Source organism: Mus caroli, chromosome 9 (genome assembly GCF_900094665.2).
Source record: "Mus caroli chromosome 9, CAROLI_EIJ_v1.1, whole genome shotgun sequence".
Taxonomy (NCBI): Eukaryota; Metazoa; Chordata; class Mammalia; order Rodentia; family Muridae; genus Mus; species Mus caroli.
The window spans coordinates 31,134,581-31,161,307 of NC_034578.1; the positions used below are offsets into that span (position 1 = coordinate 31,134,581).

General features: G+C 46.5%; 2 protein-coding genes across 3 annotated transcripts in view; one reads left to right on the plus strand and one right to left on the minus strand.

The window, feature by feature from the left end:
* Nucleotides 1-6,415, plus strand: part of Cdon (cell adhesion associated, oncogene regulated) — an 88,400-nt gene extending 81,985 nt beyond the window's left edge. For both annotated transcript variants that reach the window (XM_029481843.1, XM_029481844.1), the window contains exons 19-20: nt 1,780-2,039; nt 2,678-6,415. In XM_029481843.1, coding sequence (XP_029337703.1) covers nt 1,780-2,039; nt 2,678-2,841 — 424 coding nt within the window. In that variant the 3' untranslated portion in view covers nt 2,842-6,415. The remainder of the gene's footprint in view (nt 1-1,779; nt 2,040-2,677) is intronic.
* A 1,408-nt stretch (nt 6,416-7,823) lies between these two features.
* Vsig10l2 (V-set and immunoglobulin domain containing 10 like 2) lies at nt 7,824-16,937 on the minus strand. Its single transcript, XM_029481373.1, has 12 exons — nt 16,856-16,937; nt 15,516-15,866; nt 14,975-15,250; nt 13,149-13,424; nt 12,408-12,656; nt 11,575-11,832; nt 9,861-10,151; nt 9,232-9,528; nt 8,473-8,595; nt 8,167-8,191; nt 8,005-8,057; nt 7,824-7,921 (listed from the first exon to the last, which is right to left on the minus strand). The coding sequence occupies exons 1-12, from the start codon at nt 16,935-16,937 to the stop codon at nt 7,824-7,826; spliced, it is 2,379 nt and encodes a 792-aa protein (XP_029337233.1).
* Between the last annotated feature and the right edge of the window lie 9,790 nt (nt 16,938-26,727).

Here is a 26,727-nt window from a genome sequence, read left to right on the forward strand (position 1 = left end):
AAAAAAAAAAAAAAAGTTGGATTTATTTAAGTTAAAGACTCGATTTACTGACAGGTGTCTGGTTCTCTTTCAGACTCATCTGTATCTTCTTGCTCAGAACTGGTCTTGCCAACGACTTCAGCCACCAGAACCGAACTCCTTTCCTAATTTTGTTTTTGTCCCAGAAACCTGCCCTCCCATGTGTTAAAGATGGAAATAAAGAATTCTGGTCTTCATTCCCTCAAATGGCCTATTTCAACCATGTAACTGCTCGCCTCGGTGCCTGTCCGGCCTGCCTTACATTAAAACATAACAGAGCCTCAATTTCAAATTTTTTTAGTCCCAATCTTAGAAAGTTAAAAAAAAAAAACTACCAGTAACACAGGACCAACTTGATGTTCAACAGATGTCCATGATAAAATGTAGACAATTTAACAATGTTCCAGGCAGAAACTAAACTAGAAGCCACTCTTTCAAAGGCAGTCTGAGTTTCACCTGAAGTTCTTCTCCAGTCTTGAGGTAAGGGACCAAGAAAGAACATGTCAGAAAACTGAGTTCACCAACAGTAAAACAAACAGAAAATTCAAAGCGAAATCAAGTTTGAAAAAGAATTACTGTACATCCAAGGAAATAGAATAAGGTGCGTCCTGGAGAGATACACCCGGACAGTAAAAGCAGATCCAGAGATGGCCCAAGCATCACCATTGGCAAACAGTGGCACTAACCAGATATTATAAATATGTTCAAGGACTTACAGGAAAATCAATACTTAGGAAATGAACTTGTGGATGTTTCAGCCAAGAAAGGAATCCAAATAGAAGCTTCAGGGCTGAGAAAGCACAGTATGTGAATGGAAAGCGGGCAGGGTGATGGTGACAGCCATTGGAAGAGACAGTAGACAACCCAAAGACCTGGGAGGTGGAGTTACAGACATTACCGAGGCTGAAGCTGGAGGCAGGAAATAAAAGTAGAATGGACTTGAAATGAAGTGATCAGTACTGGCAAATTCCCAGTAAATTAATTTGACAATGGAAAAAGAAAACCTTAAAAGTGCTTGCCACTAAATGGCTAGTCTGTGCGGTCCCCTGCAGGGCTGAGGGGGAAAGCTCCTCTGAGGGCTAATACTGACTGCCAGGTGACAGGGACTAGAGTCATGTAGGAGGCACAGCTGTGAACATGGCTTTGAGGGAGAAGCTTCTTGACTGCAAGTGCCATGTCCCCAGCTCCCTCCGGTCCTGTTGCCAAACCATCCACTCATGGTGCATCATACTCTTGAACCTGGACCTAGAGTGGACCTCTCTCCTTCGTTAAGTGGCTGTTGTCAGGGCCTTTGTCATAGCACTGAGAAAAGAAACCGGTGTGCCACCTGACTTCATGGGTTTTTATATTGGCTGTCATAAGGCCATATCTCTCATGTGGCCATGTGTCTGAGCTTTCCTTCCTTTCTCTCCCTCAATCCTTGCTGGTGTGTTTCACTTCTGTGTGCTGTGTTTAGGAGCTAATTAATGAAATGGGAGTTGTTTTCTGCCAGTGGGCTGCAGGAAGTGGGTGGGTTGGGTCATCATGGAAGGTTCTGTCCTTACGTGGTTTGTCTTTGGTACATTTTCCTGTCATCGTCCACTACAACTGCCGTTTCCAGAGTCTTAGAACGTCCAGTCCTAATGAGTGAAATTAGTTGTTTTTCAAGCATAATTCTTAAGAGTTAGTGAGTATAAAATATTCATCATGTTTAAAATAAACTTATTTTAATCATTGATGCCCCTAAACACTCAGTTCTGTTTCTTGGATTAAACTCTACAGGTGTTTCACCAAAACCAACAGTCCCCTTCCTGTGGTCCCAGTGGTAGCCTCGTATCCTCAGGGTGGTCTGGAAATGAAGCCCCTCAATGCCATGAAGGTGCCTGTGTGCTCAGCTTCCACAGTTCCTGACCATGGCCAGTTACCTGAGGATTGTGTCAAGGACAGTGTGGCACCAATACCTACCCAGCATACTTGCTGCCAGGACAACATAAGTGACATCAATTCTGATTCCACAGAAGACACAGCAGAGTTCAGCAGAGGTACATGGTGCTCCTTCCGGTTCTAGTGTCCAGTGGGCTGAAAGCTGTATCAGGAAAGCTGTACCTGTGGTGGGCTCACAGAAAGAACACTTAAAAGACTGGGTGGGAGTGTTGGGCACTTGAAGAAAAGATAAAGATGGAGAAGAGATTCTTGGAACTTCGCTTTTATTATACCCCTCAGCCCAGCATGTGTCCCGTCTAAATACTAACCAGAGATGACTCTGCTTAGCTTCTGAGATTGAATGAGATCCAGCACACTCAGGGTGCAATAGCAGTAGATGGCTCAGGTTGCTAATCCCATTGCATTGTAGGAAATTATCCAAACAGGTGTGGACTCACTAGTACCAGAACAGAGGACTTGCTGGGATGATGCATTTTGTGAGCATGGGCCCTGCGTTTCTTTGAGCTTCCTGTAGGAACTATAAACTTTCTTCAAGATGCTTTCTTAGGGTCTCTTAAGGGGATCATTTTGATTCCAAATGACTTACATAGTAACTCATGAGAGCTCATTTTTTTAAGTGTACTTTCTTCCTCAGATTCAAACCAAATTTAAGCAGGACTTACTTTTGTGTGTTTCTTTATTATTCAACATACTGTTTTCAGAAACTGCAAAGTACCCAAATCTCCCTGTTTTGCAGGAGACAGCAGTGGTCATTCTGAAGCAGAGGACAAAGTTTTCAGTTGGAATCCTCTTATTTTGTCACCTGTCTTGGAGGACTGTGGTGAGAAGACAGCGAGTTCTCTCTCTGGACCCCCTCTAGACAGGCTGTCGGTGGTCCTTCAGCAAGCCCAAGAGACCTGAGAGGAGCGTGGGCAGACCTCTTCATGTTCCCACTGCAAGCCAGTAACTGTACCACACAGGCCTGGTGACAAACTGTGTGAAGGACATTCATTCAAATCAGAGAAAACCATTATTTATTTTTTGTAATAGTCATGTCATGAATGTATCTTAAAATGTGTGCCCTTTCATATTATTTATGCCTTACCTTTTCCCTTCTCCATTTCGTCCTCCCCCTGGATAGGAACCCCCCCCCCCTGTTTTTGTTTTGTTTGTTTTGTTTTAACAGAGCTTTTCAGTCATCTGGCAAGCAGGGGATCACTCTCTGTCTTCCAGGGCCTTCCGTGGCAGTAGGAACTTGTGCTGGGTCCCATCCTCAGGCCTGTTCAGTTGTGGGGAGGAGGGTTGCCCAAGCCACTTCACATTTGTCACCAGTCATTCCTAGATGGAAAACTGTCACTCACTTTTCCCATGTCATCAGACTTTCTGGGAACATTTAGAAATCAACCATAGTTGTGATCATATGTTTATAACAGCCAACCAGCTGACAGATTTTTTTTGACTGCCTTCCAGAAAAACACTAATACTGATTTATTTTCTCTCTGTGCCTGGCTACAAATAGTGATCAGTCTTCTAGGTCTCAACCAGCCAGTGTTGTTATGAACACGGAAGCATGTAAAGTCTGTCTGGATTCTTGTATTATGTAGACAGGGAACCAGACTCAGAAAGAAAATTAATTCCTTCATGGTCCACTCACTGCTTTCTTAATTTACAAAATGGTTGTCATGAGTTCTTTGCACTGCTTGCAAGGGTATATAATACAAAAATGAGGCTTTTAAAGTGATAATTTGAAGAGAAAGCTGTTACACGCCTCAAGAAAGAGGAGGGCTGAAGGGACCTCTGAGTGAAGCTCTTCCGTCTGTCGTATAGTACTTGTGATGCTAAACTACTTGGTAACTGACATTTGTGTCACTTCTAACATGGTCAGTGTCCTGGAGGATCTGAGTGAGCATGTGTGAGTCAACCTTCTGCTACTATAGCAAAATTCCTGAGGTGATTGTCTTATAAGGATGCAGGGTTATCTTGGTTCCCAAGTTTAGTTCTAGGATAGACCTGTAGCTTTGGGCCTGTGTTGAGGGAGCACATCATGGTGGATATGCATGCATGGCAGAGCAAAATAGCTTATACCACAAACCAGAAGAGAGGGAAGAAAGAGAAGAAGAACAGGGTGTACAAGTCCCCCTGTCCCCCAAGAGCATGCCTCAGTGATCAGAAGATCTCACACTCCTCCCTGCTCGAGATTCTACCATCTCGGGAACATGCTGTCATGGGACTCAGACCTTGAACACAGAGACAGATAGGCCTTTGGAACACAGTATCCAAACCGCAGCAGAGTGTCAGGAAAGGTTTAGTTTGAAGAAAGGGTTTGAGGGCATTTTTGGATAGTTTTTCTGGTCGCCATCATTATGAACAGTAACTGAGGCTTCAGTCAGCAGGATCCATGCAAGCAGTTACTGTTCTCTGAGTGACAAAGACATTGCGGCTGCCTTTGGAAGGCTTTTCATACAAATGTGTGAAATAGAAACCCCAGGTGCTACAAATGCATTTCAGTAACTTGAACCAGGCCCTGATGGATCACAGATCTGCTTTTGAATGGTGTATCCCTTGAGGGGGGGTGGGGGGAACAAAATTATTCTCTTTATGTGGAATCAGACAATACCAGGATACATTTTGTTTTCATTTCCCACAAATTGCAGTGAAAGAGAATAAGATACTGTACTAATCAACTTTATATACATTTGTCAGTATTCCCTTACATATGTCTGTATCTTTTATAAATAGAACTGTTTGTGGAAATGTACTGTTTCAGCAGGGGCCACTACACAAGCGTTCCTTCTGTAGAATGCAGTAAATAGAATTCCATAGCTGGGTAGCGGGGTGCTGTAGAAGCGAGTTCTATGATCCTGGGGTTCATGGCCATAGTATAAGAGATATGCAGTTAGTTTTGGAGGTAGTTTGTAGCCATACATCTTGACTTGCAAAGTACGGTGTAGAGACCTACTGTGTGCTTTGCCAGTTGAGTTGGAACAAAGTTGTCTCAGAGTCGGGGTTTAGGAAAGCGGGAAGCAAATGTCTGTGGGCAGTCAGTTGTTCACTGTAACTCATGAAACAGGTATGCTGGCTCGAGCCTTAGGTCAGAACTGCTTTTAAAGATTGAATTTGACATGGGGCTTGCCCATGAGGAAGATGAAATTCCTTTACCCTTAGGGCAATCTCATTGTGGACTGCTTTATTTATGATTAGTAACGCTGTTTTAAGTGTTAACCCTTTTATTGTATTTTATTTATAAAAATGGCTTTATATATTGAGATATATAAATATAAATATAAATCTATATAATTGCCTTTATATTTAGGAGTTTGAGTTCTCCTTATTGTGAGTTTCTGTGAACTCTTGTGCCCTGCACAGTCACCAGAAATGGTCCTAGGAAGTGTCACTTCCCCAGGAATCAAGAGGACATAGGAAAATGTGGGGTCAGGGTCACCAGTCATTCCAAAATGGAATGGTGCACATTTGTGGAGAAACAATTGTTTATTAATCCCCTGTTTGTTACTGTTTTCTCATCCGACCTCCACGACAAATAGACAGAGTAGGCATGGAAGTCCCGGCCGACAAGTGAGCTAGAGCCTGCACTGGAGCCCACTCTACCTGACCCATCACCATGCCCCCTTTACCTGCTTTCTGGAGGTGTTATGGTTCACTCTCCATGGAACCAGTCCAGAACGTGTGCTGTTATCCACCCCTGCTGCGAACTTCCTCTGTGACACTCCGACTGCAGCTGATGGGGCTTCCCTCTGTCCACCCGCATCTCAGACTGGCAGAGCTCTTTACCAAGTACTTCATGTTCGGGAATCTCTCCTTGATACCCTACCCTTACCTTCACCCAATCCCACCCTCTCCTAACCCCATGAAGATTTAACCATCAACTGGCTCACTGACCATGAAGCTGGTAGGGGCTCTTCGTGGTTCGGGAGAGCCTTTGTTCAGCATTAAACTTCCCTAGTCCTAGTAAATCATGGCTCCGTTTCCTGGTTGTGTTCACCAATTCTGTGACTGGCTCTGGTGACAGGTGCTGTACAGGGTACAGGTTAATTGTGTCATTCTAAACTGTTGAGGTGATCTCATTGTTAAACGGTTCTTGCTGGATTCTCTTTGTACAGTTGTTACTCCAGGCTGATCACGTCACGTCTCTGCGTCAGATTCAGCACTACCTAGAGACTGTTCGGAACTGTCCTTTCTTTACCTGTATTGCTCGCTCTTACAGCATTGGCCCTGCGATGCATGCCTTGTGCTATATTGAAAAAAATATGTTTTATTTTCCTTAAAGTTGTGCTGTTATGTGTGAAGTTGTACATACTCTAAGTGATGTAGTTTTGACAGGTTTTATTTGGTTGACATGATTTTATATTAAAAGAGAATGCTGCTTTCACATGCAGTTGCCTGTGAAGAGGGATACACACACACAGTCCTGGGGACACAGAGTGGCTTGTGACTGAGAGTATATAATTGTCCTATTTGGAAACATTCCAGAACCTCTGACTTGTTGTTCTGCAATGGCCCTGTGAACACCCAAGGGCCCAGCCACCTATCCCTTATCGTGACTCCCAATTCTGGGAGGGAGCAAGACTACAGCAGGTGTCTAATAGGGAGTCTGAGGGACCCTAACAGGAGCTTAGCATGAGATAGAGGATTGGAGAGAAGTGAGGGGAGAGATTTTTCTTCCCATAGTGTCTGTTACCACAACCTCAGGATCCGTGGAGTGTGAGCCCCAGGATGGGCTATAGCACCTCCACAGAAACTTGCTTTATTTCCCTGAATAGCGGAAGTCAGTTATCTTCCCTGACTGGAAAATCAACAGAATCCTTTTGGCCAGGTGTGGCCATTTTGTATTTCATTTCTCAATAGTCAAATAAGCCACTTTTAACTCTCAGGCCCCATCCTGAGAACTACGAGGAAAGCTGAAACCCTTTTCTAATACTGTGAGAACCAAAGAAGCGTCTTAGGTTTCTCCCAGTTTTCTGTCTCCTGTCAGGCGCCACTTTCTGTACTGCTGGCAGATCAGCCCCAGCTTGGCTCTGTCCTCCCTCCGCAGAGCAGCCCTGACTTTTCCCCCCCTCTCAGCCAAACAAGCGCTCACTTGTGCCTCGCCCAGATTTCAGACTCACACTGGCAGCTGTCAGAGTGTGATTTTGCCTCTGTTCTCTGTCAGCCAGCTCCCCCAGGCCTGGGGACTGGAGTGTTGCTGAATACCTCTGCTGGCACAGATTGCAGGAGTCTGGCCGCTGCATGGTCAGTGACGCCCCTAAGCTGATTTGAACAAAGGGAACACATACCTAGGCACCTGGTTCTTCTTGCCAATAAAGCTTGACCCAAGCAACTATCTCAGAAGTTGTTATTGAAATAGCTCTGCTAGACATTAGCTACAAATGAGTTAGGGATTACTCAACCCAGTACTTTTGTTGTTTTCTCTCTCTCTCTCTCTCTCTCTCTCAGCTCTTAGTTCCCTGGTATCAGAGAATATTCCCTGTACCATTTTCAATTGCTCTCAGATGCTCAGATGCCTTCCATGTTGTCTCCAGTTGTGGATTTTCCTCTATCTGCCACAAACTGGGCCAGGGCTCCTTTTATCATGTGGAACACTGTAACTGGGCCATGGACCACTTCTCGAGCCTGGATAGTAAGTTGGAAGTAATTGATCTTTGAGTGTTGGATGGGGAAGAGAGAGTTGCTTCCTTTGTTTGTTTGTTTGTTTGTTTGTTTGTTTGTTTTGGGGTTTTTTTTGTTTTTGTTTTTGTTTTTTCGGGACAGGGTTTCTCTGTGTAGCCCTTGAACTCAGAAATCTGCTTGCCTCTCCCTCCCGAATGCTGGGATTAAAGGCGTGCGCCACCACGCCGGGCTGCCTCCTTCTACCTGCCTTCCCTCAGCCCATTGCACCATTATTGTCCTTATGGTGTTGCAGTCACTGTGATGGTGACATTTACTGGAGCATCAATGGATTCTTGTATAGGGTCTGAACTTGAGGTGGTAGATGCTGTTTCAGTACCTAGAAAGAGCACAAGTGGACAGGGAAGAGCAAGGAAACCAGCAGAGGACTCTTGTGTAGTCATTGGCACAGATGGTGCCTACCTGCTGGGGCCTCGATGCTTTCCCTGGAGGCCCTCTGTTGCTGTTCGTGCTCCCTGAGGTGGGTAAGAGAGAGAGAGAAATGTTACGGGCATCTACACCTTCCTAGCTTTCCTTTCTAATTAAGAAAAGTCTGGACCCCATAAAGAAGAGTGGCACACTCACATAGGAACAAGCAGCCGACTCAGGCCTGGGGGAAGAAATGAAAGAACATTACTTGACCAATGCAGTGTGGACCCCAGGAAAATGGCCCTCCCCTTCCTAGTGGGTTCCGTACAGGGTCTCGCCCCAGAGCCTAAGGGGAATGGCCCCGGAGCCTAAGGGGAATGGCCCCAGTGCCTAAGGTTGGCTGGTCTTGATCCTCAAAGGATGACATCACAGCATAGGAAGAGTCTAGATTCTCCTTCAGGTGTGCCTACACCTGGCCACCCTATGGGGTCAAAGAGCCCATCCTTTCAGATGCCTACTCACAGGGGAAAGTGTGTGGGTGCCGGGCAGCATACTGGAACACCAACAAAGAGGTCGCCAATGCCACCACAACTCCTGTGCCTGCAGCTCCTAGTACAGCTGGGTAGGCACTAAAGGCAGGGTCCACTAGGAGGTGAGAGCATGGATGGTATTAACTATCCCATCAATGAACTTGGACAAGAGAGACTCACAGTGTACAGAGATGGTGCTCTGTGCCTCCTAAAGGTTCTGCTGCCTGTCATAGAGGACCCTGGGAATGTGCAGTTCAGCTCTTTCCCATGGAAAGAGGTGTTCTGGTTGCCTTGTGCTGATGGTTACATCCCCAGCCAAATCCCCATTTCTGGCAGAAGATATATAAGGATACTACTTATTTTGGCATCTTGGGGCTGAAGGAATTAGACCATAAAATAAGGAATAGAGGGAGCAACAGGAAGCTGAGCCCTCCTATTCCCTGAGATATAAGACTGAGGCACAGAATGGGTTCTTCATAAACCCTCAGCATCCAGTCCTTTCTCTAGTTTCTTCTGATTGAAACTGGATTAGGGGTCTGCTCCTATGCCTGGGGCCTCCTGAGCTGCCCTAGGAGAGTCAGGAAAGAGGAATATGAAAGGACAAAGAGGATGCATACACAGATAGGCTAGGGGACCCATCAGGATGGAGGCAAAGGGCTGGAGCATGATATCCTGTGAAGGGGAGCATGGGGCAGGTTCAGTTTCCTGGGGATGGGAGGAGGTGAGTTCCTCCCTGCTGCCAGCCCAGCACCTGGTGTCTTCACCTCCGAAGGATATCCTGCAGTGTGGTGATTCATAGCCAGGATACGGAAGGCATAAAGGACTCCTGGGTCCAACCCTCCCAGACGCCGGTCCCTGCTCTCTGGCTCAATGTCACTAGCGGCTACCTCCCAAGCACCAGCTTCTGAGCTGGGGACACTGGCCCTCTGCTGCACCAGAAAGCCTGTCAGGTTGCCAGGGCCGTAGATGGCCCACTGCAGCTGCACCTCTCTCCGTTGTCGCCTGTAGGTCAGTCGGCTGATGGTGACGTTGGGAGGACTTGGATACCCTAGAAGGGAGTGAAGACGGAGATACAAATGGACAGTCTGCCTAGCAACAGCTACATGGCTTTCCCCTGTGGATAGACAGTTTTCAGAGATGAGAGACAGGATGGTGTGTGTATCCCTGAGCATCTTTAAACCTCACTTTCTCATTGATGAAATAAAGGAGTGTGGAATTCTATGTGCCTATATTTAAGATTCCATCAGATTCATACTCTCCTGACCCATCTGGATCATGCTCTAGAAGATGCCCAAATTTTGGAAAGAGTTATAAAGCCCCCTGCAGCCACTGATCACCTGTATCTCTTACCACAGGGGCACACAAATCCTTTACACTCACTCAGGACCTCCAGCAACACACTCTGGCTGCTGTTGCCCAAGGCATTGCGGGCCACACATTGGTAAGTGCCCCTGTGGTGTGCTGGGTCGGCATCTCGGACTTGAAGGCGCAAGTGGGTACCCTCAGGGTGTAGTATGAATCCAGGAGTACTTCCTTCCAACTGCTGTTGCTGGGGTCCCAGCCAGAGGAGCTGAGCAGGTGGTGTACCCCGCTGGAGAGCACAGCCCAGCCAGACCTCTTCGCCCTCCAGTACTGACACTCTAGGTTCAGCCACTGTCAGCTGTGGGACTTCTGCAAAAACAGAGAAGTTAAGGGTGGTAAGCAGCTGGTCCAGCTGTTGAGAAAGTGGTGTCCCCAGCTGTTGGGAAGGTGGTGGCCCAAGTGAAGAGAGGAGGCAGCTCTTCTTAGTCAACTCAGCTCTCTTGTTCAGACTTCGGATGTGGTCTTCTCTAGGGTCTGCTGGTCTTTGCAGTGTTCCTGAATGCTCTCCCACCTCCCCATCCCAGCCTCTCCTACTTCAGGCAAGGTTCATGCTCACTCATTTCCCTACCAGCACCTAGCAGGTCCTTCCTGCACTGGCCTGACATCTCCTTGCTGGTACAGAACAGGACCATAGAAGGTACTCAGCTTCTGCAGGCTCACGATAGTCAGGTGCCAGTGAATTTCTTACAATGGGATTTCTGAGACTGATCAATGAGAAAGGTAATATTTTGCACTGAGGATCTCCTTAATGCCCCCAAAGTATGCTAGCCTCCAAGACTTTGGAAAGCAAGTGGGAGATCCTTTTGTGAGACCTGTTGTGTGTGATAACTCCTGTTTGCTCTCCTGGCATCTTAAATCTTTCTGTATCAGATTCTTTCTTTTCAGTTGTTCATAGATTGGGAGGGGGCAGGTGAAGACAGAAGGAGGGACCAAACTGTAGATAAAGCAAGGGACATAGGTAGAGAGAGCTTTGATAACTTGAAACACTGAAAGCCAAGAATGTGGTCAGCCACCTCCCTTCTACAAACGAGAAAGTGAGAAGAGCAGCCAGTGTCCCCACACCATTCAGTACTGCCCAGTGATGTCACACCATTCAGTACTGCCCAGTGATGTCACACCATTCAGTACTGCCCAGTGATGTCACACCATTCANCCAGTGATGTCACACCATTCAGTACTGCCCAGTGATGTCACACCATTCAGTACTGCCCAGTGATGTCACACCATTCAGTACTGCCCAGTGATGTCCTGTAGGAACCATAGCCACCAGCCACATGTGACCACTGAACACTTGAAATGAGGCCAGGACACATTGAGATGTATGGCAACTTATAAATATGCTGCATTTTCAAGACGGTGAAATGAATGTTAAATAACCCATAAATAACATTGTTACATTGGAAAGAATTCTAACTATTTTAAATTAAGTTTTACCTCTTCTTACTTTTAAAAAAATGTGGCAACAAAAATTACATGTAACTTGTATTATATTTTTTATTGGACATCACTGACCCCAACCAACCTCTCTCATTTTACGGATTAAGGGGTGAGGGTGGGAAGGCTGGTAAGATGGCTGTGTGTGAAGGAGTTTGCCACCAAGCCTGGAAAGTGAATCCATCTCTCTCTTGACTCACCTTTGCAGCCTAGCACTGCCCACCTCCAGAGCCCCTAATCCTGATTCTGAAGGACTTCCCCTGCCCAAACCCCAGAACCATGACTAGGTCCTGCTTACCCAGCCTTAGCCGGCAGTGGGAGCCAGGAGCCTTGAGTGGGTGGGAACCCTGGCAGGTGAACTCTCTGCCTGCCAGATCACTCTGAGCCTGCAGGAGGTGCACAGCCTGCGAAGAGCTCAGGTCACCCAGGGACTGCTGTCTGTCCAACCAGCTCAGCATCGCAGGAGGTTCACCTCCAGGCCACTCACAGCTCAGCATGATGTACTGGTCACCCACTGTGGCTGTGGTCCAACAGGTAGGACTCCCAGGAGGTTCCCCTGGAAAGCAATAAGATCGATGTGGCTTGTGGAAGGGGAAGAGCTTGGCAGACCCACCTCTCCCCTAGGTTACTTCTCCCCTCACTCTCAGTCCATAGCATTTATCCAGGGTTGACCATGGGGCAGCACAGATGTGGGGGACAGACACAAAGCAGCTACTCTATAAGTTGGTGAATGTTAGATAATAGGTAGAAAAACAGACAATCTGGGCCCTTTGAAGACAGAACCACAGTGGAGCTCTGTCTTGGGCATGGGTGTACAGAGGAAGAGACGGTGGCAGAAGAGAACACTGGCAAGAGAGCTCTGAAGCTCATTTCTAGATTAACATGTAATAGGCAGAAGCAGAATGTGAGTTTGAGGATGCCACAGGCCAGGGTTCCAGGGCAGAAACGGAAAAGAGCCAAGTATGTGATAGACAGGAAGCTGAGAACTAACGTTACCATAATCTCCTTGTTTTCTGACATTTCCTGGAGTCAGAGCTTACTTCCAGACCCCAGGTCCTTCTAGATGCCCCCTGGTTTGTACCCACACTGCCCAGAATACCAGCATTCGGGGTGTTACCTGTGTCTACTTACAGAGAGTGACCCTGCAGAAGATGGGCATAGCCAAGGTAGGGTGCTGTCCGGTACAGCTGAAGATGCTGCCATTTGGAAGTCCGGTGGTTGTATAACTCCAGGTGACATTGCCCGAGGCACTTGGGCCAATCCCCTGGGGCCCTTCCCAGTGAAGTTGAGCATTTGGAAAACCCCCAGGCCAGGTGCATAGCAGGGTCACACCCCCGAGGGTGGGGAGCACGGCACAGGAGGGCTGCCCTTCAGGGGGATCTGGGTAGAGAGGTGGGTGAGAAGGAGCTGAAGTAGCTTCCCTTGCCAGTGCCCAGCAGGCCTGACTCAGGTCAGGGTGTGGAGAACTGGGGTGACAAAGGAGAAGGAAATAGGCAAGTAGTGTTGGTAAAGAAATGCTAAACCTTCAGGTCCAGGAACAAGGGGTTAAAGGCTAGGCAATTCAGAGCTCCTGCTGGATCCCACACCCTTGGTTTTCATCTTTGCCCCTGGGCAGCTGGCCTCACTGGCATTACAGTACCCCTCTCTGTGCCTCAGTCCAGGTCTTGAGACCGTGGGGACAACGACTTTGGGAAAGGACTGTGGAAGGCTAGGAACTTCTCATTTCCCAGCCTCTTCCCACGGTCTCTCCTAGCCTTTCCCTAGTTCTCCCCCATAGCCAACAGTTTTGACACTGTTCCCCGAGGGGGCTGGAGACGGCCTGAGCACCTGGCTCAGCTCCAGATTCGGCTGCCCTCCCCACCCGACACTCACAGTAGATGATGAGCTGGACAGTGGTCTGGGTGTGGGTATCTAGGTGCCTGTTGTGAGCCAGGCAGGTGTACAAGCCCGTGTGGGTGCGGCTGGCACTGGCAATGATGTAGGTGGGCCCAGTGTGGATCTGAGAGTCATCACGGAACCACACATAGTGACTAGGTGGATTGGATGCAGCCAGGCAGCTAAGTGTCACCTCCTCTCTCTCGCTGGCCCAGAACCCATCTTCAGAGAATCCCAGTGGTTCCATAGTGATCACAGGCTTGTCTGGACCATCTGGAGGACAAGGAAGATCCATCACCTCGCTCCACCCTTGCCTTTTCACTCGCTCATGCTATTGTTGCTGATTCTCTTCACCCATTCCAGGAGCACATGGCACACATTGGCTGTCTGTATGCCCTGTCTGTGCTGGAGCCTCCAGTTGCTCAGAGACTGGGAAGGTTGGGTCTTAGGCACAGTACAGAACTGAGTAGTCAAGGCTGCTGGAGGCAAGAGTCTCATGTTTGAATTGAGTTTGGAGCCCACGGTTGGGCTGAAGCAGGGGCCTTACTAGACAGACAAGAAAAAGGTCGAATGACACCTAGGCAGCTTGCTATAGGTGTCTGGGACTGAGGGATGGTTGGCCACTCCAGACTCCAGAAAGGAAGAAAAGATGCTGGAATAGCATTCTGAGCATAGACCCTACAGCCAGCACTATTATTCACTTTGTTGAGTGCCTGACTTGCCCACTCCTGTTCTCCAAAATTGGGATCTCCACTCCTGACATTCTCTCCAACTCCCAGAGGGATGGAAGTCTCTGCCAGCCTCCTTTCTGCCTCCACCTCCTTCCCCAGATCTCCTGTTCATCTCACTAGTCCATGTTTAACGTCTGTAATCCCCCACCCCCATGTGACCTAGTTCATGACTGAGAGGGTGCCATCTGCCCCTGCTCTTTAAAACCTCTGAACCACTGGGCAAGCTCACATACTCTTGAATATCAAGAGGTAGAGGCAGGAGGATCAGGAGCTCAAGACCAGCGTGGGCTATATAGTGAGTCTGAGGCCAGCCTAGACTGAAAAAAAAAAATGCAAGCAAATAAGCAGTCCTACCCCTCTAGATCACCACTGCTCTATAGATGCAGGGACCACTGTGTGGATTTAAATTGCTCATAGTCAAATCTTAGTAAAAATAGCAAATTCAATCAAGCCACACACATTTTTATTTTAATATTTAAGCTATCCAAACGTATCCAAAACAACATTTCAATAGATACTGAAGTTAAAAGTTATTGTTGTGGTATTTTGTGGTTTTTCACTTAAAGGACATTTTCAAAATCATGGGTCGTATTTTGCCTTTACTCATAGAGTTCAAATTGGCCACACTGTCAAGTGACCAAAGACACACGTGTAGCCACCGTACTGACACTGGAGCATCCTTGTCCTTCTCCAGCCTTCACCTTCCGATTTCTAACTGGTGCCCTCAGCCTCAATTTGTGGACCAGCTCTCTGCATTATGGCCCTTCTTCCTGCTCCTCCAAGGGGTGTGCTGCTCAGTTAGAGCCCTAAATACTCAACATAAAGGCCAACTTTTCAGGCCACTCTCCAAGTTGTAAGTAGGCTCATGAACGCAAGTAGACACCCCTTTTCCTAGAAGAAAGAACTCATGACCTTCAAAGGTTAAAAACCTTGACATGTTGGGCCCCCGTGGGAAAAGCATCCTCTACTGGGTGCCTTTTGGAGTTCTGAAAGGCTGGGGGACTCTTGCGAAAGAATGTGGAGAGTTCTGACATGGGACCAGAGACCAAACTTAGGGGATAGAGGTTATCCCGTGTCCCAAGTCCAACTCACAGATGACATCTAGGAAGGCTCCATCACTCTTGAGGTGGTTGACTACATTGCTCACACTGCAGGTGTACCAGCCTAGGTGGGTCCGGTTGACTGGATCTAGCTGGAGCCTTGGCTCTGAAAGACCCACCAGGACCTCTCCAGGGCCTTGGGGTATGTGATGGTGCCAGGAGAAGGTCAGTGGCTCTGTGCCCTCCCTCACAGCACAAGTAGCCACCACGGAGACGCCCTCTACTGGGGATGAGTCATTCAGTTGCACCCGAGGCTTAGACACAGGCACTGAGGAGAAGACAGAGAAGCCTTTCATTTGCTACATAGACCAATCAATGTTCAGGGGCCCTTGCCCTGACGTCCATGGGCTGGTCTGGACACTTAATCTGGAACATCTCTTCCTCCAAATCCCACATTTCCTCACTTCCAGGAGGAGTCACCCTTTAAATCTGGGACTCACCACATGCAACAAGAACGGAAGTCACATGCAAAGAGATAGAAAACGGGAGGCAGGTTAGCCGAAGTCTGGAGACAAACAAACTTGGTGCCTCACCCAGCACGGTGAGCATGAGGTACAAGTAGGCTGTGTGGACCTGGCCACCGGACACGAGCAAGGTCTGGCACAGGAAGTGGCCACGGGCACCCTCTCGGAGCTCCTCTATCACCAGGCTGCTGTTCCTCAGACTCACGACCCCCAGAGCTAATGCCCTGGATTCCACCTTCGAAGAGGCTCCACTGGTGACTGCCACAGGTTGGAGAACCAGGGAACCCAGCGGAGTGAAGCTCCAAAGGACTGCCATCGGGGCAGGCCCGGTTCTGCACTCTAGCTCCACAGAGCTGCCTCGCACTCCCTGGACAGACAAAACCTCCTCTCCAGCGGTGTTCGAGGTTGGGTAGGGTTGGCCTGGGAACACAGAGACAACCACGATATCTGTTTTGCCCTGGATTTCAAGGTGCATTCCACACCATTGCCTGGAGCCTTTTGTGTGTTCAGTAGGCCCAGGCAGCCCCGTGGACTATTGGGGCTAGTGGGTAAGAGAGTCCCTGAAGGACCCTGTTGGGTTCCCTGTTTAGATGTTCTGAAGAGAGCTTAACTGTCATAGAGAGTCTTCCTGGAGCAGAGCCTCCCAGTCCCACTCCTGCCAGTGTGCCTTCCCCCATATCCATCCATCAAATCATCTGTGAAAAACACAAAATCACAGGCTCCACTTCAGACTAAGGAGCTGGAATCCCAAAGTTTGAGAAGGGGTCAAGGATCGGAAGTCTGGGTTTTTGTTTGTTTGTTTGTTTTTAAGATTTATTGCATTATCTATGTGTATGTATGGAAGTGTACTCATGTGTCTGTGTGAGTACATGTGCACTTGTTTGTATGCAGATGCACATGCAGAAACCAGAAGAGGGTACTGGATCCCTCAGAGCCCTCCAGGAGAGAGAGGCACTTACAGGGATGCCTAGTTTGTTACATAGGCTCTGGGATACAAACTGGCCTCCTCATCAACCTTGCTTAACCATCAGCTCATCTCTCTAACACCAAGACTGTTTTCAACAAGCATCTTAAATTAAGGTCAGCCTGATTAGGCTGATGACCATGGCAATCCTGGGGACAGCAGAGAGCTACAAAGAGTCTGGAGGTTTCTCTGTAAGGGTTCCAGACTAGGACTCTAGTTTCCTCAAATCCTATTGTGGCCCAGGGAAAAGAGAGCAGCTTCTACCAGTTCACCCAGCTCCATTGATTTATCAGCTAACAATGGAGCAGCACACTAAGTATTAGAGCTAGTACATGCTATCCATGTTAGCAGATGAATGGCATGAGTGGATGCCCTTAAATGACTATGTGAACATAAAAGGAAAGAAATAATGGGATGTGAGACAGGGGGTCTGTACATCACTCACCTGAGGCCCCTGGATGCAGTAGGCAGAAGAGTATCAGCAGCCTGCAGCCTAATGGTCTGTGATGAGCACTCAGACCCACCATGGCCCCATCAGGGCACCTGAGGCTTCTGCCTAACTCCCAACTCCCTCTCTTCAGGGCACAGGAGTCTTGGAAGAATGGGGATCAGGCTCAGGTTGCCAACCTCAGCCCTCCTGATACTCCTGCTCTCTTATTACCCTCGATGCCCTGATAACTTATGAATTATTTACCTGATAATTCACTCTGTCCATAATGTAGGGTTAGGGAGGGATGGGCCTGGCTGAGAGGACCTGTATACCCAACTGAATGATATCAGAGAGTGTCACTGAACGTGGGGGGTGAATAAGGCCTATAGCTTAAAGACCTGCCACCTGCTCAGCATTGGTCTTCCAAGGGAGGGCCTAAGGTCCAACACATTGGTAAATGACCTTCATCCCTTCTTGGGTTGGGCCCCTCCCTCCATTTTGTGAGAAGAGGCTTAGTAGGAGGAGTCAAATATAAGCAAAGGAGTATGGGATTTCAAGAAGTTTCTAACTTCTTGGAACTTTGGTAACTTTATAGATAAATAGATCTACACACTAAGTTAAACATGCATTGTGAACATTGCATGAAAATTTATATTAGTATGTTGTGAACATTTGGATTTTGGTAATGCCCTCTTTCTTTCTTTCTTCCTTTCTTCCTTTCTTTCTTCCTTCCTTCCTTCCTTCCTTTCTTTCTTTCTTTCTTTCTTTCTTTCTTTCTTTCTTTCTTTCTTTCTTTCTTTCTTTCTTTTAAAGATTTATTTATTTTATTTATTTGAGTACACAGTCGCTGTTTTCAAACACACCAGAAGAGGGCAACAGATCTCATTATAGATGCTTGTAAACCACCATATGGTTGCTGGGAATTGAACTCAGGATCTCTGGAAGAGCAGTCAGTGCTCTTAACCTCTGAGCCATCTCTCCAGCCCTTGGTAATGCCCTATTTCTTGATTTCATAAAGCCTTAAAATTTTATGTACTTTATGTTTGATATGATGTACATCAGTACACATGAACACATACACATATAAGGTGAGCTTCACCTAGTATACAGTAGGTGCTCCAAACTGGGTTTAACTGATGAAGTGTGGCATCTGGTGCTGCAGTAGAACAACATTTTCTCCAGGGTTCTCTTATTCTTCATCTTGGGTATCTGCTATCATGTCCTGCTGCCCTCATGGTCTTTGAATGACAGTTTGACATGGGGTCAGATTTTTCCATCCTCTTTGGCAGGGTTGAGGGGAGAGTGATATTCCTGGACCCCAGTGAGACAGGAGATCTGATGTCTGGTGTCAGGTTCTGGTGACAGGATCACTGTCGAGGCAAATGCTGGGTAGGTTCTTCTTGGGTCCAGAGATGTTCTTTGTGGCACATTGACCTTTTTCATTTTGCCCTAGGATAGTAGCCCTGAGAACAGACTCTAACTCTTTTCCCCAACCCATGGCCAAGGTCTCCTGTGCCCTCTTAGAGTCTTGAGCCCCCCATCTCCTCAGCTCAGATGGAGAACCAGAACAGAAGGTTTTCTGAGACTCAGAATCTGACTATGTAGTAAAGACAGATGTGCCTGATCCAGAGACCAGTTCCTATGGATCACTCGTTTTGATCTCCATCTTTCTCAAAGTTGGAATCTTCGGAACCTCATTAGATGCTGGAGAGGTTGCTCAGCGGTTAAGCACTTGCCATGCAAGTCTGAGGACTGGAGATTGGATCCCCAGAACCCACATAAATGTCATATAGGCATGGTGACCCACCTATGATTCCAACATCAGAAGGCGGAGTCAGGAGATCCCCAGAGCGAGCTGGCTAGTGAGATGAGCTCTGAGTTTGACAGAGAGATTCTGCCTCGTTGAATAAGGTGGGAGAGTGATGGAGGCTTATTGCTGACATTAATCTTGGGACTCCACATACACAGGCATTGCCCCCTGCATCTGTGCTCCCTCAAATGCAAACATTAACACACACATGTGACTAAAATGGAAAAAGAAAAACAATTAGATAATCTTTGGGGGCATAGTGGAGGACCTCGTACTGTCTTCCACTGAAAGTATTCAGTAGCCTGACTCATGTAAAACTGAGACAGTATGAATTAGGAATTTTCTACAGGATGCTCTGACCTGTGAGAAAGGTTTGTGCTGCCCCAGAAGTTACTCTACTCTGCCTGTAAAATTAGTCCCGATTTCTCTTTCTTATCTAGGGGCAGCAGGATCACAAAAGATTCCAGTGGGCTTCTCAGTTCACACACATTTTAAATAAATAAATAGATAGATAGATAGATAGATAGATAGATAGATAGATAGATAGATAGATAGATAAATAAGGGATACCCTAGGAGAGAAAGTTGGGGGAAAGGGGATATTCATCAGTTTTCTCTAAGGAAATAGAACCAATAAGGTGTCTGTATTTATTTTAGTATAGACTATTGTGCTAGGGATGACACTGGGCCTTCCACATGCTAGCCAAGTGTTCACCACTAAAACACACCCTAGACCCTCAGGAAGAGATTTGTTATAAAGTCTCGTTTCATGTGATTCCTTGCACAGATAAGCTGTGATACCCAAGAGAGCTGGTTTTTCCTTGGGAATTTGAAGGTAGGAAGAGATGGGTGACATAGGTGTTTCAACAGCTCCATGGGGAAGCTCTGCTAGGCACATTTTCTGAGCATGCTCAAATTCTTCCCACTCTTGTTGTCCATGTGCCTTATAGCTCTCCAGGTCTGAATGTTTTCCAGTTTGTCTCTGTCTGCTCTTATACCATGGGTCGCTCTGCCGAGCCAGGGGTCTGCAGAGCTTCTGAGTTACTTCTCTTCTGATGAAGACTCAAAATCCTTCCAGCTATATACAGTGTGAGGTGTTTATTGCTCCTGTTAGGTAATATGTGTTGACTATTAAGAAATGATTGCACTGCTATTATCTCGAGCCTTTAACCAGGCTTGTGAGGAGGGCTGGGAAGACCTTGTGACATCTGAAAGGACATGGTTCTTCAAGCATTTCCTTGTGTCTCTTGACTCTGTAGAAGTGTGAATGACACAGGCACCCAGGTTTCCTACTACTGCCTCCCATTCCTATCTCTGCCCTGCCACAAGCAATAGCTACATTACACTGGCTGTTGTGAAACTCAGAGCCAGGTTAACTCTCGCCCTTTGTCCTCTTGTCTTATCCTCACCTCCCCACCTGTTAGAGACAACTGCAGACTCAGCCTTTTGTTCTGTGTGCTTTAACCCAGCTCTCTTGCCTGTCGTAAGCATTTTGGAACTGGACTCTGCAGTATCAGGGCTGTAGAGGCAGAGTGTGGAGGACGGGGACGGCTTGGGCAGAGGAAGCAGATGCTTCTGGAACTTGATAGCTTTTCCATGTGCAGGAGGCTAACATGGGCCCCTGGGGACACCAGCAGGAGACGAGCTGAAGAGCCGGAGAAGACATGGGTCAGAGGCTGCACAGTCAGCGCACCCTTGCTGTGCTCAAAACGGAGAGAAGGAGAAAGAGGGACAGAGGACCAGCTAGGGTCACCGATCAGACACTTTGTAAACTGTGCCTCGGAGACTGGAGAGGAAATGAAGGAGGTCCTAGATGGAGTGGCGGGGAAGGAGAGATGAGCAGGTCACAAGAGGAAAGAACAGAGTTATTGAGGGTGTGACAGGAGCTAGCACACCTGCTGGGGCTGTGGGAAAGAAGGTCTTGTTTCTGGTGCCAGAAGTGTCTGGAAATTAATAACCTTCCACCTGCTTCTCCATTCCAGGGGCCTCTTCACATCAGGCATTTCCTGGGCCAATTTATGTAAAGTTTTTCCTTTCTCTTTTTAACTTACATTAAAAATAAAGAAATATGTATTTTTACACACGTAAGATAAAAAGAGGTAAGGTTAGAAAGGTGATTACAAGGCTGGTGGGTAACTCAGTGCAGAGTATGTTTAGATTATGCAAGGTTTTAGGTTCTGTTCTTAGTAAAACACAGACACACACACACTTTATTCATTTTTCCTGTGTAATCACTTATTAGATATCGGAAAATTATTGTTATTTTCATTATGTGATGTAATACTTCATGAATATATATTGTGCTCCTATTTTAAAACAAATATTAAAGTATTCATTGATGATATATAATAATGTATTTTATATACCTAATATAAAGTCAATTATACTTTAGCCTTCTGTCCAGTTCTACACTGCCACAGTTCTACATTACTACATTGAAAATCTGAATTTATGGAATAGCTGTGTGAGGTGTGATGGGGGAGAGTAAGGAGCAAGGCCTGTCTGGGTAATTAGAGCAGAGATGAGGTTTTCTTCCTCAAAAGTCAGGAGGCACCAGGAGCAGATAACCCTAAGGCTACACCTGCATGCATAGGTCTCACCCTAGGCAGGGAGGAAAATGTCAGCAGCTTGGATGGAGCTTGGGGAGGTGGGGTAGAATTAGAGATCCCCCCCCCCACTTTTGTTGTGCCTCCCAAGTTTCTTAGTTTACTGGCACAGAAGAGCAGAAATGGTGATTTAGAAGGAGTAGTCTGGGGCTGGAATGTTTAAGACTAAGGTGCTGGCGGGGTGCTGGTAGCTCACACTTTAATCCCAGTACTTGGGAGGGAGAGGCAGGCAGATCTCTGAGTTTGAGGTCAGCCTGGTCTACAGAGTGAGTTCCAAGGACACCCAGGGCTACACAGAGAAATCCTTTCCTGGAAACCAAACACCAAAACAAACAAACAAATAAAAAACCAAACAAATAAAAGATCAAGGCACTGGAAGGCCAGGCTGACTGGCTAGGTCTGCTCTCTGTTTCTAAGACTGTGCCTTGATGCTTCTGTTCTGGAGGGGACAAGAGCCATGTCCTAATGTGGCAGATGGGCCAAAAGGAATAAGCTCATTTCACCAAGGACACCAATCCCACTCCCAGGGAAGGACTTCTGCGTTTTAGAAGTCCACTCCCTAATTAACGTTGCCCCAGCAACATGTAACTTTTGAAGAAACAAACCTCCTAGATTCTGGTGGACATTGGAAGGGAGAGGAAGCCCCTGGGAACAACTCTGATTTTAATGAACTAATGAAATGTGTATTTCTGCACACTTGAGTTTGTAGAGTAAGAGTCACTGTTGTTGTGATTGGCATTGCTCTTGTTACTATCAAACAGATCATGAGCTGTGACATTAGGTCTCACTGGCTGTTAGGTGCTGCTTGGTGCCAACAAAATGTCTAAGTTTCCTTTGCCAGCCTTCAGCTGCCAAGTTATTCCCTGGATTTTTCCTAGATAAAAGCAAGAAGGGACTTCTCTTAGGCCTGAGGTGACAGTATGGGGACAGTTATTTTCTGTTAAAAAGCCTGTCTAGAACACACACGTTACACCTGAATTAAATCCAAAGAGTATTTCTGTGTGCAAACCAGAGGGGGCATCCATCAAGACAAGCCCTCAACCTTTGTCTGTAGGCCAGGCACCTGGGATCTGTGGAGAAATCCAAAGTCCACAGAAACCTCCAGCTTCTCTCTCCATCTTTCAGCACTGGCTGGTTTCCCTCTCCTCCTTTCAAAGCCCTCCACCCCAACCTGGCCCGGTGTTCCAAGTTTTCTGGCGAAGGCTCAGGAAGGAGTAGGGAGTTCCCTGAATTTCTCCATAGGCTTCAGGGGGGAGACTTGGCAACTGGGAATTGTCAGCCGTCTCCTTGGCAACTAGCAGCCAAATAATTCTGGGAATGGAGGCGGGAGGGGAGCTGTGTGTAGGGCAGCCAAGAGAAGCAGCCTCCAGCCCCAGAAAAACCTCAGTTCCTCATTATTTGTGCCAATTGGGTCCTGTCGGGAGACAGAAACCAGGCACTAGCTGAAAAAGAACATTTAGCATAAAGAATTGATGACAAAGCCCAAGGTTAATTAGGTAAGGGGAGGGTAACCAGAGAAGGCTAAAATATGGGGAGGCTACACCTGCAAGGTCACCTTCTGCTCTCGGGGCTAGAGAAAGTCGGGAAGTTCTCAAGAAAGGGGCCTCTGAAGAGGGGACATACTCAGTTTGTGGTGGGGTCCTGGAGTGAGAAGGAAGGGCTTGTATACCCAGACCTGGAGTCTTTTGGGCGGGAGTATAGGGGTGGATGTGGATAGTGGGGTCCACGATGATGTTACAAATGTGGAAGGCACCTGATGTAGGACGGGCCAACCACTGCTGGGAGGAAGGAGGCACCACTTGGGTGCTACTCGCTGGAAGCACCAAGAGCTTGTCTAGCCATCCACTCCAGCCTGCACACTCCCTCTAGTGGCTGAGGCCAAAAAGGAGTAGCTGGTAAAGCAGAAATAGGTCTACAGGGCTGAAGCCTGTTAAAAGGGTTATAAAGTGTGACAAAGCTGAATGTAGAGACTGTAAGCTCGGGGCTGGGAAACAAGAGCCTACTATTTGCCAAGGGCCAGAAAGTTGGAACTCCCAGCCTTGTTGCTTATAGAAAAAGCAATGCTTTTCATCAGGTTTTGGTTCCCGAAGAATCACATGAGGAGGTATGGAGAGTATGCGCCCCCCCCCCCCCAGGTCCCACCTCTATGGCCTGAATCTGACTTGTTTGGAATGATTATTGGAATTCTCAGGTTCTGATAGCTGGAAAGAATTCAAACTGGTTTTACATTTACTTATTCGATGATTTTTTTTTTCATTTAAAATTATGTTTGTGTGTATGTGTGTGCTCATGGTGCACGCATGTATGTACATGTGCCACACATGAATGCAGGTGCCCTCAAAGGTTAGAACTGTCAGCTTCCCCTAGAACTGGAGATATAGAGAATTGTGAACTGCCTAATATAGGTGCTAGGAACGGAACCTGGCTCCTATGGAAGAGCAAGAAGCACTCTTACTTAACAGCTGAGCCACACCCATATATATCGAGTGTGTGTGTGTGTGTGTGTGTGTGTGTGTGTGCGCATGAGCCTGCACCATGGCATGTGAAGATTAGAGGACTAAACTCTACTAACTATAATAAAACGACAATATTACTAACTATGTCTGCGTTTAAAAAGTAATTGAGCTTTCTACCTCCTCTTATTTTAAAGAGATGCAAGATTTAAATGTAACATTTAAAACATTTTGTGAGAAAACAATGCTTGGAGACTATACAATCTAGATTATGAGATTTTAACAAAATAGAAAATCTGGACTCTATAGAACAAAGGGGAGATAGCAGATATAAATAAAGCAGAGAAAATATTTTAATATATATCATGAATAAAGGGTTCACATCTAAAACACAAAATGTAGTCCTTACCCATCCATAAGAAAAAAAAATATAACCTGGCATTTAAAAGGGCAAAAGATGAAGATTCCCGGAACTGACCCTGTGCCAAGCTCTCCATACCCAAATCCTACCAGGAGAGAGCTGATTTCCCAGGAATGCTGACACACCTGAGAGCACAGGTGAGACCACCACTTCTTCTCTGAGGGACCTGTCTGGAGCACTCAGGACACAGGAACTGAAGAGCAGCCTGGGACAGGATCCTTCCAGTTTCCATCTACACCTGGAGCTGACCCTGTGCCACAGCTCTCCATACCCAAATTCCACCCAGAGAGAGTTGGTCTCCCAGGAGTGCTGACACACAGGCTTACAGGAGGGACAAGCCACAGTCAGAGACAGCAAGACTAGCTAACACCCAAGATAACCAGATGGTGAGAGGCAAGTGCAAGGATATAAGCAACAGAAACCAAGGCTACTTGGCATCATTAGAACCCAATTCTCCCACCACAGCAAGCCCTGGACACCCCAAGACACTGGAAAAGCAAGACTCTGATTTGAAATCACATCTCATGATGATAATAGAGGACTTTAAGAAGGACATAACTAACTCCCTTAAAGAATTACAGGAAAACACAGTTAAACAGCTAGAAGCCCTTAAAGGGGAAACACAAAAATCCCTTAAAGAATTATAGGAAAAGACAACAAAACAGGTAAAGGAATTGAACAAAACCATCCAGGATCTAAAAATGGAAATAGAAATAATAAAGAAATCGCAAACGGAGAAAACACTGGAGATAGGAATTCTAGGAAAGAGGTCAGGAGTCATAGATGCAAGCATCAGCAACAGAATACAAGAGATAGACGAGAAATCTCAGGTGCAGGAGATGCCATAGAAAACATTGACACAACAGTCAAGGAAAATTCAAAATGCAAGAAGCTCCTAACCCAAATCATCCAGGAAATCCAGGACACAATGAGAAGACCAAACCTAAGGGTAATAGGTATAGAAGAGAGCAAAGATTCCCAACTTAAAGGACCAGTAAATATCTTCAACAAAATTATAGAAGAAAACTTCCATAACCTAAAGAAAGAGATGCCCATAAACATACAAGAAGCCTACAGAACTCCAAATAGATTGGACGAGAAAAGAAATTCCTCCCATCACATAATAGTCAAAACACCAAATGCACCAAACAAAGAAAGAATATTAAAAGCAGAAAGGGAAAAAGGTCAAGTAACATATAAAGGCAGACCTATCACAATTACACCAGACTTCGCAACAGAGACTATGAAAGCTAGAAGATTCTGGGCAAATGTCATACAGATCCTAAAGGAACACAAATGCCAGCCCAGGCACTATACCCAGCAAAACTCTCAATTACCATAGATGGAGAAACCAAGATATTCCATGACAAATCTAATTTACACAATATCTCTCTACAAATCCAGCCCTACAAAGGATAACAGATGGAAAACTCCTAGACAAGGAGGGAAACTACTCCCTAGGAAAAGCAAGAAAGTAATTTTCTTTAAACAATCCCAAAGAAGTTAGCCACACAAACATAATTTCACCTCTAACAACAAACTCGTATGGCCAAGAAGCACCGAAAGAAATGTTCAACATCCTTACTCATCAGGAAAATGCAAATCAAAACAACCCAGAGATTCTACCTCACATCAATCAGAATGGCTAAGATCAAAACCTCAGGTGACAGCAGATGCTGGTAAGGATGTGAAGAAAGAAGAACACTCCTCCATTGCTGGTAAGTTTGCAAGCTGGTACAACCAATCTGGAAATCAGTCTGGTGGTTCCTCAAAAAATTGGACATAGTATTACCTGAGGACCCAGCTTTACCACTCCTGGGCATATACCCAGAAGATGCTACAACATGTAATAAGAGCACATGCTCCGTTATGTTCATAAGAGCCACATTTATAATAGCCAGAAGCTGGAAACAATACAAATGTTCCTCAACAGAGGAATGAATACAGAAAATGTGGTACATTTACACAATGGAGCACTACTCAGCTATTAAAAACTTTGCGTTCATCCGGGCGTGGTGGCACACGCCTTTAATCTCAGCACTTGGGAGACAGAGGCAGGCGGATTTCTGAGTTTGAGGCCATCCTGGTCTACAGAGTCAATTCCAGGACAGCCAAGGCTATACAGAGAAACCCTGTCTCGGAAAAAAAAAAAAAACAACAAAAACATCAAAACAACAACAACAACAAAACCCCCAAAACAATGAGTTCATGATATTCGCAGGCAAATGGATGGATCTAGAAAATATCATCCTGAGTGAGATAACTCAGTCACTAAAGAACACACATGGTATGTATGCACTGATAAGTAGATATTAGGCAAGATCATGGAATACCTAAGATACAACTCATGGACCACATGAAGCTCAAGAGGAAGGAAGATGCTTCAGTCCTACTTAGAAGGGGGAGCAATATAATCAAGGGAAGTAGAGAGTGGGAGAGACTTGGGAGGAAGAAAGGAGGGGAGGAGAAAAAGAGGGCCAGATTCAGGTATGGGAAGAGATGGAGGAGATCTACAGAGGATCAGGAAATTGAACAGAGGTGTGTAGCAGTGGGGGATGGGGAACTGGGGTAGCAACCAGAAAGTCCCAGATGCCAGGA